The sequence below is a fragment of the Mastomys coucha genome, unplaced genomic scaffold (genome assembly GCF_008632895.1).
Source record: "Mastomys coucha isolate ucsf_1 unplaced genomic scaffold, UCSF_Mcou_1 pScaffold21, whole genome shotgun sequence".
NCBI lineage: Eukaryota > Metazoa > Chordata > Mammalia > Rodentia > Muridae > Mastomys > Mastomys coucha.
In genome coordinates, this window is record NW_022196904.1 from 35,096,425 (window position 1) to 35,111,509 (window position 15,085).

The window sequence follows — 15,085 nt, forward strand, 5'->3', positions numbered from 1 at the left end:
GACTAGCTGTCAACTTGTAGTTTCGGTTTGAGAATCTCCGAGAGCACAGCAGGGCTTCCCACAATTAAACACCAGATGTGGTAATGCCTCTGACATACAGCTGAAAAGAGTGTTTGGAAAGTAAGCTGACAGCTAGCTGATTTTTTAGTCATACTATGACCTGCCAGGTAGGGGCTGAGGACTTGATGAGCCTCATCTGGCATCAAATTCCCAATGCCAGTGACCAACACCTGCGTCCTCATTTTACTAATGTGACCTTACTTAATACTTTTCTGTTGCCAGAGTTAAGAGGTGGGAGGAGGTGTTGGACTTTGCTGGGCTTTGTCTGTTCTGCAGATGACCTTGAGGTAGGGCTTTCAGCTTGTCCTGGGCAAATGCTGGGTGAGTGGTAATATGATCCTTGACTTTTCAGGGCTTTCTGATATCTTTCAGACCCTTGAATCAGGCCAAGTCATTCATTCTGCAGATTGTCCCCGCATGTCACTGCTTGGACTCTCCCTATCCCTTTTTTCCTCCTCGATAGACAGTTCAACATTGTTTCTATTATGCACTGGTTTTTGTTGTCGCTGTTGTTGTTTGTTCATTTCTGTTTGCTTCGTTTTTAAATTCTATCTATAAGTGAGAATAGATGCTTTTCCTCAGGGAACCATGACATGTTCCAAGGATGTGTTGTTAATCCTGAGATTTCTCAGAGAAAAACCAGTTCCAGCTTTTGGGCCAAATTTAAAGCAAGCTTTATTAAATATTACATACTGACCAAATAATGGACTTAGGTCAGAATCATTCCCTGAAATTTCCCAGCCTCCAGCCACGTGTTGTAGGCGTTTATAAGAACAAACCTATAGGCCACTGTACTGTGCCTTGTGGCGTTAGATATTTTCCAAGAACTACAATTCCCAGCATTCCAAGAAGTTACCGGTCCCTGGGTAGGTGGGGCTTACAGGTTAATTTTTGGTGTTACAAAGAAGGCTCATTTTAGATACTTAATATTCCATATGGTTTCACTTCCCATTTCCCAATAACTCTTCCTAGCTTTCAAGTTTTAGAAAACTAGCAGAAAGCAGTCTTAAGTCCGTGTGAAAATACGGAGAAAATTTTTAGGAATATGCAATATAACTGTTTCTTAAATGCATGTCTACTCAAGGAGCTTCAGACTTTTTAGTCTGTAACATTCCACATTGCCCATGGACGTATGGACGTGAAGTACTCTGATGATGACTTTTGCATAATTCAAATATGGACATAGCCATGACAATGTGGGTGTGGGGCATGGCGCGTGGGAGGGTGGTGGCAGAGTGTACACCATTATAATTATTGGCAAAGAGTAACTTCGCACGTGGTGGTGGGCATGCGCAACACAACTTTTGTGCTTGCAAGCAATAGGGGCTATGGGCAATACCGACTTCCGCCGGAAAAGTGGCTGAGGTGAAGTTCATTTTAACCAGAAGTGTCCTAGAGCGTCGATTTCCGCTTAGATCTTCACGTGGTTAGTTGTTATCGTTACCAGGACGCCGTGGGAGTTTGGATTCTGAACACTGGGGAGTCCAGAGCGTCCACCCTGCGTGCCTTGTGCAGAGCTCTCTGAAGTGCAGGGCGAGGTGAGCGGTGGCGCAGGAAGGATGCTGTGCTGCTGAGCTCTGGTTTGTGTTGAGTGATGACTTAGGGCTGTTGCAAGGGGATGCGATGGTTGAGCTGGGGTGGGCGTCCTGTGGGAGTCGGGAGAGCAGGGTCGAGGGTGGCATTGGAGCCGGCTACTGTGAGCTTGGGTCTGGTGAGTCTGTGAGGGCGACCGTGCTGCTGGCATGACTGGGAGTGTTTGCTTAGACCGTGACAGGCTGGAGTCCGGATCAGACACTGGCATGCGAGAAGCGAAAAAGTGAATAAAGATGGAAGATGAGTGTATTCACGGTTTTGACTTACACTGGGGCTGCAGCATCCTCCGTCTGTCCAAGCCTAAGCAGTGTCAGAATTGATAGAAGGGATGGAACAATCTGCAAGCTCGTAGCTTTGGGCTCGAGCCCGCAGAGCTGAGAGAGGAACCTTTGTTCAGGTGCTGGGGACCCGGTCTTCGGGCCACTTCCCTAATAGTTCCCATAGGGGAGCTGGTGCTAAGAAAGAAAAATGTTTGAAACTTACTAATTACCGGGATGAATAGTGGGATCCTTGAAGGTATGTGTGAGTCTGTGATGGCCTTGGGACCCCTATGGGCGTGGCAAGGATCTGTTATCGGCTGTTGAGCTGGGTGGTGCTGTAAACAAGTTTTACTGCAAGTTCTTGGTCTCCTGCAGCCCCGACCGGTTGGCCATGGCCCAGTACCCCTATTGAAAAGACTAAGCTAGTAATGGTGAAAAGCAGAGAGAGGAAGGGAAGTTCAAATTAGCCACGTCGGGTAGTACCTAGCACCCTGGCTTCCACTCGAGAATCCCGCTGGAACTACCTCCTAAGGTAAAAGGGAGGAGCCACCACACCCTGCCAGACAGCTTTATTATGTAAACTTTTCGACTAGCTATTCTAAATCTCAGTGACTGACCGAGGTCATGGTTCATTACTTCTTCTGTGGCTAAGTTGAACTTCCCCCAAGCAGAAGTCTAAGCCAAAGAGGTTTACTTAAGTAGACCAGGCTGGCTTCAAACGTGGCAGTGGTCCTCCGGCTTCTGCCTCCTGAGTGCTGGGTTACAGGAGTGTGTGGTGTAACTTGAAGTTCCCAGAAATTTTTAAAAGGTTTTTTTTTCTTAATTGACTGAGTAAAACTAGTAGATGTACGACGTTATGTATGCAGATTTCTGTTGGGCAAGCTTGGCTGTTAGTCATTTTCTACTCTGAATATTTAAGGGGTTGTTTTGGGGTGTGTGTGGTGGAATGGGGGATGGGTAGCAGTCTCTATCAGTGGTCTATTTTTATGTCTGGAGCTGGAGCTGATTCAAGTTATCTTTAGGAATGTATAGTGTGGCTCTAAGTAACCGAAACTTAATGTACTGTCTCTGCCTGGGTGCCTTTTGAGAACATATGCTGTTAGTTTTTTGTTTTCAACTCTTTTTTTTTTTTTTAGATGTTTTCTTTATTTACAATATCTCCTTTCCCAGGTTCCCCTCCAAAAATAAAAATAAAAATAAAATAAAAAAACCAAAAACTAAGACAAACCCCTGTTCCTTTCCCCCTCCCCCTGCTCACCACCCCACCCTTGTTTTCAACTCTTAAATCATGTGATGTGTGTCTGTTTGGGGAATGGAATGTGGCAGCCCAAGGCTTCAGATCCTCCTGGAGCTTAATTGCAGGTGGTTGTGAGCCACTGATGTGAGTGCTGGAATCAGACTTGTAAAATAGCAAACATAGACTCAGCATGGGCTAAAATGAGACATTTTTACAAACACACACACACACACACACACACACACACACACACACACGTTGGACAGGGCAAAGTAAGGAGCAGCTGTTATTCTCCACAGAACACATCAGCTTAAACTGTAAATGAGATAGATGCGTGTAGTAGATTAGAACATCACTAAACAGAAAGTATTCTTTTATGTATATTTTCTTTACTGCCAGGCAAGTGCTAAGGACTCGCTGATTCCTAATGCCCGTGGAACACGTGTCTCTTCCTTTGTTGCTTAATATCTTCCCTTCTTACAGTTAAAAGGTGGGGGAATCGCCTATGAAATCTTCCTAACCATTAGTTCAAAATCTTGGCCTTTTGTTTATTTTTGTTTGTTTGTTTCCTGGATCTTCATAAAAGTAAGAATTGGGCTGGACATGGTGGCACACACCTTTAATCCCAGCGCTTGGAAGGCAGAGGCAGGCGGATCTTTGAGTTCAAGGCCAGCCTGGCCTACAGAGTGAGTTCCAGGACAGCCAGGGCTACACAGAAAACAAAAGCAAACAAACAAACAAAAAAGAAAGATTTGAACTGCTTTTTCTTAACCATGTCTACTACTCATCGGTATGTCTATAATACCTGTCAGGTAGGGGGTCTCAAAAGTTCATGTACAAATATTGGCTGAGTGTCCCACAGTCATTGACTTTCCAGGACTTTCTGGTGTCTTCATAGATTCCTGGGTCAGGCCAAGTCGTTCACACTGCCGATCTTCTAGCACACCCAAGCTGAGTTCTACCTGTCACCTCTACTCAGAACTTCCACATGCTTACCTGAATCCTGAGGAAATCCAGACATGGCTGCTGATGTGAACTTCTGTCTGAAGCCCCAGAGACTGGGAACAGAGGAGCAGGATAGGCCATGTGAGGTGAGGAGAGGTGGCGTTGGTTCCATTTTCCAGAACTAGAGTGGAGACATTGGAAGTATCAGATTGTGAGCTCTGTTCCTGGGACAGCCTTGAGCCTTCGGCTAAGAGCAGAACTTGGACGGCTGAAGTTCCAGCACGTCTCTATCTTTTCATGACTTGTTCATTGTGCTGCTTCTTGGGTTTAGGTTTATCTGACCATCTAGGACTCCCTGGGGAGTCCTGTTTCTGTTCAACCCAGACGGAGAGGACTAGCCAGTCAGAGAAGTAGGCGCGTCCAAGTTTAGCTTGCAGAACCAGAGAGAGTATTGTGGCTAACTATTTGGAGCATAGATGAGGGGTGCCCCCCCCCCGTAGGCATGAAGAATTTGGACAGCTGTGTCACTGATGCCTCCAGCATAGTTGATTTGTGAAAGCTGTATCCCTAGAATTGCCCCCCACCCCGTTGTGTCCAGCTGATAGGTTTTTATTCCTTCTGGAAGGGGTCTTTGGACCTTCCAAGAGAACCCTCTGTTGCTTTCCAAATTTACTGTGGATTTCCCTACCTCTCTGCTTTCACACTTTTTTTTTTTTCTTCTGGAGAACAGTGTTCTATCGTACTTTGAGCATCTCATTTACAGTTTAAGCTGCTAGGCGGTATGGAGCATGACAACAACGACCGCTCCTCAGTTTGTCCCTCCAAACATTTTCTCTGTGTATTTTTGTAAAATGTTTCTTTGTAGCCCGTGCTGAGTTTTTACATTTGCTGTTTTACCAGTCTGAGTTTCTCACAGCATTGAAGCTTATACTGTAAACATTGAACCCCAGGAACCCCGCACGGCTCTAGCATACTGTAGCTTAATAGCTGTCAGGCTGAATAATTTTAGTGAAGAAATTCTGTTCTCCTTGGGGGGTGGGAGTGAGTAAGACAAAGTATACAATACATGGCAGGATATTTATTTATGTGCTTCTTTATGCTTGAACATAAAATGTGAAATCAGTATTTTTGTGATAAGTTTAATGGTATGATGGGGGGGATCACTAAAAACACATGTCTATTTGGTGTATCTTTCAAGGAATAATTCACAGTGAGTATGTTACAGAGATGGATGTCCTTTGAGGATGTGACTGTGAACTTCAGCCAGGAGGAGTGGCAGCACATGGACCCTGCCCAGAGACGCCTGTACCAGGAGGTGATGCTGGAGATCTACAGCCACCTCTTGGCAGTGGGTGAGCACAGCTGGCCGGGGGATCCAGGACGGGCCTCATATCTGTCATGATATTTTGTTCTTGTTCGCTCCTGTTGAGCACCTTTTGAGTGTTACTTTTTGCACAGCACTTGATGTTGAATTGTGTACTTCACCTAGAGTTCATTGGATACCCTCTAAAGCCCAAGAAGTTAGATGCACACAGATCCAGAATCCTTCTAATCCACAGGGTATCCCAGGCCAGAGGTCATCCTCAAGATGAAGAAAGTGAAGGACGAACGGATGGGGAAGATTGATTTCCCACATCAGAGGTGTGGTCAAGGTGCGTAACTATTACCAGGTGCAGGTAGATAGCTGAGAGGTGTAATCAGCCCCACCCACTTACTCATCCCTCAGTAGTGGGTGTCTACATTGTCCCCCACCCCCACTCCCAGTTTTCATAGTAAACACTGTATACTACATTTTGTCACGAGTATGTAATAGGGACAGAAGGATGGTTACTGGGTAGTATCCATGCTGATAAGCCTGCTTAAGTTTACTTCTGATGGTCAGTATAGATTCACAGGCTATGCTTGGAAATCATGAAGCAGAAATCACATGTAGATTTCTGCTTGTATGTCTTAATTGTCAACAGTTTACACTATCAACTTCACTAATATATGGCTTGTATAATGAATAAAAAAAAATGTTTCCTCTAGTTTATTTTTGGTTTTGAGACTCTGTGTGTGTGTGTGTGTGTGTGTGTGTGTGTGTGTATTGGAAGAGGCCCAAAGAGCGCTAGAGTTAGAGGTGGTGATGAGCACTTACGTGGGTGAAGGAAACTGGACTTAGGTCCTCTGGAGGAACAGCTGACACTCTTAACCCCTGAGCTATCTCTCTAGGTCCTTCTGTGATATCTTTTCATAATTATTTAAAACATCTCATTATATCTGTTATAGAACTAGATTTTCTATGTATATATTATTTTTGTATGGTTTATCATTTTGTGGTCTTCTCATTCTTTCACCCCATTTATTTATCTCTTCCTTAGTGTCCTTTTTGATCCTGGGTTGTTTTATGTGTCCTCCTAATTGTGGCACCAATGTATTCCTGTTTAGTATGTTCCTGTATCGTCATCTCTTACCACCTTTCTTTCTGTGTTTATTTCTCTGGGTAAGCACAGGACACTCACCCCTGTGGAGGTCTGAGAGTCCTTGCAGAGTCAGTTCTCTCCTAGAGGTCGAACTCAGGTCATCGGGCTTGATGGCAAGCACCTGTGCCCAATGAGCCATCTTGTGGGCCCAGCCATACTTTCTTATAGGAACTACCTTTTGGAGCCATTCTGTTCAGATCTCTTGGCTAATCTTATCAACCTGAAACAATGTTGAACCATCTGGAAAGAGTCTTAATGAGGGATTGTCTTCTTCAGGCTGGCCTGTGGGCATGCCTCTGGGGAACTGTACTGATTACATGAATTGACCTGGGAAGACCCAGCTGTGTGGGCAGCACTGTTCTGTAGTCAGGTCACACATTGTGCGGGAGTACAGAAATCAAGATACATGTGTTCAGCCTTCCTCTTCTCCTCACTATGCCTGTGACGTGACCAGTTGCTTCAGTTCCCTACCACCCGAAACTCCCTGAACTGATGGACTCTAGAGTGGTAATCTAAAATAAGTCCTTTTCCCTCTGAGTGACTTTTTGTTGGGGCATTTTATCACAGCAACAGAAATGAAACCAGACAGGCCTTACATTCGAACTGTGACGATGTGTGTTAGCATCTGCAGTCTTTGTGTGTGGTAAATTAGCTATTTAGAGGACTGGTCCTGTGGATGGCCCCTTCTTTAGTTTTGAGACATGAGAAACTGGGGTCATCTTCATCCAAGTTAGAAAGTGTTTTCGTATGAGAAACTTTTGTTTCTTGGCGTTTCTCTATTCTTGAGTTTATTACATCATATTTCCTGCTCATTTTTCTTTTCTTTCTTTTTTGTTTTTGTTTTTGTTTGTTTAGTTTTTCGAGACAGGGTTTCTCTGTATAGCCCTGGCTGTCCTGGAACTCAACTTTGTAGACCAGGCTGGCCTTGAACTCAGAAATCCACCTGCCTCTGCCTCCTAAGTATTGGGATTAAAGGTGTGTGCCACCACTGCCCAGCTCATTTTTATTTTCTAGTATACAGTTTATATGACTGTTTCTTAATTCCGCTGAAATCAGTACAAACCAATTCCCTATATCCTTACTTAAGCTTTTTGTTCATAATTATATTTGTGCGTTCCACTTAGGAGTTTGGTTAATAATCTATTGACAATTTCTCTTACAGCAAACATGTTTATTTCTTTCTCTTCTTCCTGATGATGATTTGATGCAAATATTCAATTTTTTTTTGTATGATGTAGAATTCATCAGTTCTTTCAGTGGCCATATATTACCAATTTGTAAATAAATGTCCCTGAGTATTTTTCCTCGCTTGTGCTCCGAGCCACAGTTATAGGTCTCTGTTAATGTCTGCTCTGTTGCTCTTCCCCATTGCATATAACCTGCCAAGTAGATTGTCTTCTCTGTTGTTGCTGCTGCTGTTGTTCTCGTGAAAAGCGGTTTCAGCAAATAAAGAATGATATGTATTCAATTCCTAGAGATAAGCAGAAGATACTGTTTGCTCCTGTTTTAGAAGATTTTTCAGTGTCTGCTAAAGTGAATGGAAGGAAACAGGTTGTAGTGGACAGTGTGGAATAGCAGTGGTGCCTTTGTGTATGCTGAGTGTTTAAGGAAAGGCTGCTTGAGATGCAGCCATCAGCAGGAGGATGCGGGGAGTGACTGTTCTCAGGGCTCATATGAGGTAGCATCGCCCTCAGTCCGAGGTGGCGTGGAAGTTGGTTTTGAGGGCACATGGAATGGTCACTCCATAAAGTAATTTTGAATTGGAATAAAAGACCAAACCAAGCCAGCAAGCTTAGTTGAGTTAGAGCAGTAGCTCTCCATCTTCCTGATGCTGTGACCCTTTAATTCCTTAAGTTGTGGTGAGCCCCCCCAACACTAAAATTATTTTCATTGCTACTTCATAACTGTAATTTTGCTTCTGTTATAAATTGTAATATAAATATCTGATATACAGAGTATCTGACATGCAACCCCTATGAAAAAGGGTCATTTGACACCTCTCCACACCCTGCAAGGGGTTGCAGCCCACACAAGTTGAGAACCACTGAGTTAGAGGATATGAGTACATGCTTAGAGTTAGGAGTAATTCACCATTTTTATGTTGATGTTGTTTAGCTATATTGGAGTTATCTTATATGTATGAGTGTTTTGTCTCATGGATGCCTGTGTACCCCATGTGTGCCTGGGACTTGCACAGCCATAGAGAGTGTTGAATCCCTGGAATTGGAGTTCCAGATGGTTGTGAGTGGTCACGTGTGTGCTGGGAATCTCAAAAATCAAGACTGAAAGTGATTAAAGGTGATACCCAACCTTTGGCCTCCACATGCATGAGTAAACAGATGTACACATATGAACACATTCACAAACACACTAAGTAGACAAGTAAGATACAAAAAAATAAAAAACCTGGGAGTGTAAAGATTAGGAGCAAAGGCTTTCGGAGCATGGTGAAGTCTGGAGTTAATCCTTACAAACAGGGAAATTAAAAAATGCAACAACACCAAAACGGGTGAGAAAATGGCTTGTATCCCTTTCTTTTGACTTTGGCTGCTTGTTGACTGCTCAGTGATAGCCACGTCTGTTTTCCCCCTTACTTATTTGTCCTTCTCTATTTATAGCACTGGGCCTCTTGCATAAACTGGTTGTCTCTCAGCAAACCCAACTTCCCAAATTGTGTAAGCGATCTTGGCCACACTGACTAAGGCTTCTGTGTCCTCATGAGGAAAGGAAGGCATATAGGTGTAGGTACACTGTGGGACTCAGTGAGTTTATGTGTCCACTCCAGAGAAAGTTGCTCTAGTACGTAAGTGTGCAGCATTTTCTCAGGGCCACGATAGCATCTCTCACCATTATCAGCATCATCGGGGTCATTGCTTTCCTGACACAGGTTTCTCTGTGTTCAGACTCTGATTCCTTCTGTGTCCTGCTCACCGAGTCTGTTCCTTCATCTCTTTTCTCAACAGGGGAGTCAGAGCATGACTCACCACACCAAATGTGTGTGAAAGCTGCATTTCCAAATGATGTATCAAGAGTAATCACTAGAGGTGGTTCATACTGTTCCATTATAGAGGGACCGTGGCAGGGTGGTGACCCTAAAAAGACAGATCAGCCAAACCAGATCCCACTGTTGAGTCCTGGTGCTTTCTCCAGCCAGAAAACACTAACCGCAGACAATCGTGATCGAGGTGAAGCAACTGGGGGATCCATTCCTTTAGGCCCCCACCCCATTTCTACACAAAAGAGATCGCTGAGATGTTGCCCATGCGAAAAGGTGTTGCAGCCTACCCTTCAAGCAGACAGTGAACATCAAAACAGTGCCACAGAGCAGCCTGAGGGCATTGTGGACTCTTGTCAGTTCTTCACACAAGGCCTTCCCAGTGCTGCGTGTACAATTTACAACGCAGGAGAGGAAGCACACAGAGGTGACCAGTGTGCAAATGTCCTCAGCCCTAAGCAACCATTTCTGCAGCATGGAATTCTTTCTCGGGACAAGCCAGTTGAATATACCGCATATGAAAAGGTCTTCAGTGCCAGGTCAGCTTTGTGTCAGCAGCGGACAACTAACACTCTAGAGACACATTTTATTTGCCACGTCTGTGGGCAGTCCTTCCTTCAGAAACCTGAGTTGAGTTTTCATCCAGGAACAACCAGGGGAGAGACACATCACGAGTGTCCTGACTGTCTGAAATCACTTACCAGTACATCCAGCCTGCAGGCACACCATGAAACTCACACAAAGGAGAAACCTTACAGATGTCGTGACTGTGGGAAGTCATTCAGTTATGCATCCCACCTAAAGATCCATCTTCGAATACACACAGGTGAGAGGCCTTATGTGTGTTCTGACTGTGGGAAGGCCTTTAGTCAAAAGTCAGCCCTCACCACACATCAGAGAATTCACACAGGGGAGAAGCCCTATGAGTGCAGAGATTGTGGGAGGTTATTCAGTAATAAATGTCACCTGCCTGAGCACTATCGAATTCACACCAGTGAGAAACCTTACAAGTGCTGCGACTGTGGGAAGTCATTCAGGAGAAAGTCCCACCTTAAAGTGCACAACCGAACACATACCGGCGAGAAGCCTTATGTATGCCCTGATTGCGGGAAGGCCTTCAGCCACAGTTCAGCTCTCAGCACACATCAAAGAATTCACACTGGGGAGAGGCCTTACGTATGCAGCGACTGCGGGAAGGCCATGTCTTCTAAAGCCCAACTGAATGAGCATCAAAGGATCCACAGGTGAGAAACCCTATGTGTGCATTGACTGTGGGAAAGCTTTCAGTGGCAGATCTTAGCACTCACAGTAGGGAAAAACCATTTGCCTGTCACAAATGTGGGAAGGACTTCCTGCACAAGTCACAGTTGTCGTCTTACCAACAGACTCACACTGGTGAGAATCCTTAGCGCTGTGTGTGTGTGTGTGTGTGTGTGTGTGTGTGTACAATTGTTTGGTCATACATGTCAGCTGAAGGAACATCATCAAATTGAAACAGAAGAAAATGTCCTGGACTGGGAAAGTTTTCCAACAGCTGAAAGCTCTCATCTTTCCTTCTGTGCCAAGAAACCTGAGATGGGTTTTTGAATGCAGAAAGCCCTTCAAACACAAGTCAGATTTCAGTACCAGTGGACCTGACACTGTAGATACCGATCATGTGAAAGGCTTTACCACAAAATCAATTCCTCACCCATATTTTTAAATAAAGAAACCTAATTATAGCTATGCATTGCTTTTTTTTTTCTTTTTTTTGTTTTTTCGAGACAGGGTTTCTCTGTATAGCCCTGGCTGTTTTGGAACTCACTCTGTAGACCAGGCTGGCCTCGAACTCAGAATCTGCCTGCCTCTGCCTCCCAAGCGCTGGAATTAAAGGCATGCGCCTCCACCTCCCGGCTTGCATTGCTTATTTTAAGTACACAAATTATTATAGCTGAGTAAAAGAGTAAAGCGTTTGTCAGAAGTACAAATACCCACATTCATGCGCTGCTGTGAGTCTGGGTGCACATGTTTGTGTACTATGAGAATCTTTCTTGAGAAAACACATATCTACCCTCTCTCAGATATTCCACCAAAGCCCAACGTAGGAATTGCCAGAGTTTATTGGACATACTTACAGAACATGAGTGAGGGATACCTTCAGGAGCCTGGGTGACCCCAGGGCAGCCACAGTACTTAAAAGTCTCAGCCCAGCGTGGATGACAACTTGCCCATAACTGCGTAGATGACATCCCTCCTTGAGTTAATTAACCATAGTCTACTTTCGTATCTTCCAATACAGTGAGGCTACAGACTCCGTTGACAGGGAGGGGTCCTTGAGATATCAGCTGAGGGACTGATGGCCTTTGACAGCCCTCCTATGAGGGAACTTTATAAAGAGACCACAGGTCCAACCCCAAGGGTCACTTCAGTGTGATCACAGCTGCTCTGTTGATGATGACTGTTATGCTCAGAGGATGTGTGTCTGCAAGCAGAAATGTCAAAAGCAACCTCATGTGTCACTTCATAGGCTCTTAAAGACACCTTCCTTCTTTTGATTGAGATAGTTTCTTATTGGCCTGAACCCTCCCCAAGTAGTCTAACCTAGGTGGCCACTGTGCTCTGAGGATCCACTGGTTTTCAACTCCGATCTCAACATCGCTGATACTACAGTTGTGTAATCATTCCTGGCCTTTCACCTAAGTTCTGTGGGGCCAAACTTAGGTCTTTGTGTATGTGAGACAAAGGCTTTACTGACTGAGCCATCTCCCTGGCCCTGTATTAGACTTTTAAAGGACTATTGTCACAAAGAAATCTTGAATAATGATTTGAGATAAGTCTCTCTATAGTTACTTGCTTGAGGTATACATTTACCAAATTGTTGCCAAATTTGTGGGAAACTGTAGCAATCGTTTCCCTGTGTTACAGGATATGAGTTTTTGTAAGTGCCAGAAAGCAAGTGACATACATTATCTGTCATATCTAATAATGTTTGCTTATTCATACGTATGAGTGTAAGGTCTAGCCAGCTTTTTAAGTATGTATGTATGTTTAGATATTTTCTCCCAAGTCCACACACACTCCTTTGCCACCGGGGGCCCCCTACGTGGCAGCAATGTTGTGACCCTCATCTTAAATACTCACTGCAGAAACCCAGCAGTCCTCAGGTATGGAATGAGGTAGATATTGACTTGGAAGGGCAGCTGAGAGCGACCTAGAGAGTCAGAAGCAGGGGAGGCCACGTGACAGAGACCCTGTTGGTCAGGATCTCGATGGTGCAGTAGGCAAGAGCAAGCAGACAAAAGACCACTTAAAGACCACTTTTTTTTTTTTAAAGCTTCACTTCTGTGCAAAGTCCAAAAGAGGCAAATATACACTGCTGTGTATACACAAATACACAGCAGGTTCAGTGGTCACCACAGGAGAACTGGAAGGGACAGCAGCATGGTTGTGGGTGCAGGGTTTCTAGGGCATGAGAGTATTCTGGAGTCATAGTGACCATTATTATGTGGTCTTGATCACATGTGAATTTTCTCTCCAATGAAAATATATGTACATAGTTACAAATTATAAGGAGACTATAGTTTTTATGTGATAGTGACAAAAATCTAAAGAGTCCCCAGGGACCTCGGTATGGCTTAGAGCTGGTCTATGCATTTAATCCCAGCATTAAAAAAAGCAAAATGGAGTTTATTGTACAGTGGTTAAGTAAAAACCCTGTTGAGAATTGACTGTTGTCCAGCATTGTCCAAGTTTAAAAAGATGTGATCCAGCTATATTTTGGTTAGTTGATGTCAATGACAAACATCTGAACATGATCCAAGACTATCACGATACATTGCATTTTGCAGAATGAAGTCAGATCTCCACAGAATTGGGGTCTCTTGTGTAGCCTTTTTCTCTGAGTTGAAACATTCCATCTTGGAGAGAGGCTTACTGCTTATGGAGTTTTACTGTTCTCCAGAGAACTCAAGTTTGATTCCCAGCATGCACAACCATCTGTAAACCCATCTCAGGAGGAGCCATACCTTTGTTCCCTATCATCACCCCTACTCATGTGTACATATCCCTACCAAAAGATACACATAATTTGAAGTAAAACATTTAAAAGATGCCAGAAGGCCAGGCAGTGGTGATGCATGCCTTTAATCCCAGCACTTAGGAGGCAGACGCAGGTGGATTTCTGAGTTCGAGTCCTACAGAATTTGTTCTTGTCCTACAGAATGAGTTCCAGGACAGCCAGACCTACACAGAGAAACCCTGTCTTGAACCCCCCGCACCCCACCAAAAATAAAAAGAAAGAAAGAAAAAAAGAGGATAATGTTATTCGTGCCAATGCTAACATTCTGGTATAGTACCTTGTGAACAGGTATGACATCATCTGTGAATTGAGGTCCTGGGGCACAAATGCAGGGTTTTAAGCCACACAAGAAGTTGGGTCTTGGGACTGGTGAGATGGCCCAACAGGTAAGAGCACTGACTGCTCTTCCAAAGGTCCTGAGTTCGGATCTCAGCAACCACATGGGGGCTCACAACCACCCGCAATGAGATCGGATGCCCTCTTGTGGTGTGTCTGAAGACAGCTACAGTGCATTATGCTGGAGCAAGTGGGGTGGCAGAGATTCTGAGTCCAATTCCCAGCAGCAACACACACATGATGGCTCACGGCCATCTGTACAGCTTCAGTGTACCCATACAAATAAAACAAATAAATAAATCTTTTAAAAAAATGAAAAAGAAAAAGAAATTGGGTCTTTAAGCCCAGCAAGTGCCAGCCAGCAATGAAGCCAGGGTGGAGACCTCAAACACACTGGGTTCTAGACTTGGGCCTGCCTCTCTGCAGCAGCAGTACAGGGCTCACCTTACTGCGAAGCAGGGTGTGATGGGAGGCAGGCTGTGTTGGGGTCAAGCTCTGCTGGGGTCAGGCTGGACTGGGCTGGGGTCAGGCTGTCCTGAGAGGCAAGCTGTGGTGGTGGATTAGGGTTTAGCCTGTACAGGCTCTTCCCTCTTCACTCTAATGCATTCTGGTTGTTGTTCTGAGGATAGCACCCAGGTCTTACCCTAGGCAAGTGCTTTCTCACTGAGCTCTGTCCCTACGCCTTCCTAGCAGAGAGCACCCAGCTGGTTCTGAAGAAGGAAGGGAGGTGGGGTCTCTAAGGGAATAAAAAACAGAAAAAAAAATTAAAAAAAAATAAAGAAATTGGGTCTGTGAATTTAAGTGATGTGTCAGAAAAGGCTAGGCTGTGTGACATGTCATGTATGAACACAGAACTAGCATAGAAACTGAATAGGAAACAGAAATTTCCCCTTGACCTTTTAAGTTAGGAGGAACAACCAAAGGTTATTTCTGGGTGCTGACTACATGAGACAATAGGGGCAGTGTGTCATGGGAGACTGATCCCTGCCTACTCTTAGCTCTGTGACCACAGGGCAAGTTACAGAATAGCACCCAGCCTCAATGCCAAAGGTTACTATCTATGACTGAATGGTTGTGGGAAATTTAAATAAAAGTGAAGCTTGGTAGCTTGCTGGTTTTGATTTGTACTTAGAGCAGTGG

The 15,085-nt window shown here is 44.5% G+C and overlaps 1 protein-coding gene across 1 annotated transcript; it reads left to right on the top strand.

Annotated features, from left to right (window-relative positions):
• Positions 1-2,227: 2,227 nt before the first annotated feature.
• LOC116102097 (zinc finger protein 175-like) lies at positions 2,228-11,277 on the top strand. Its single transcript, XM_031386316.1, is given in 7 exon segments — positions 2,228-2,445; positions 4,049-4,241; positions 5,321-5,447; positions 5,655-5,747; positions 9,521-10,793; positions 10,795-10,848; positions 10,850-11,277. Coding segments are annotated over 6 exon segments (1,731 nt in total). The 5' UTR covers positions 2,228-2,445; positions 4,049-4,169; the 3' UTR covers positions 10,962-11,277.
• Positions 11,278-15,085: the final 3,808 nt, after the last annotated feature.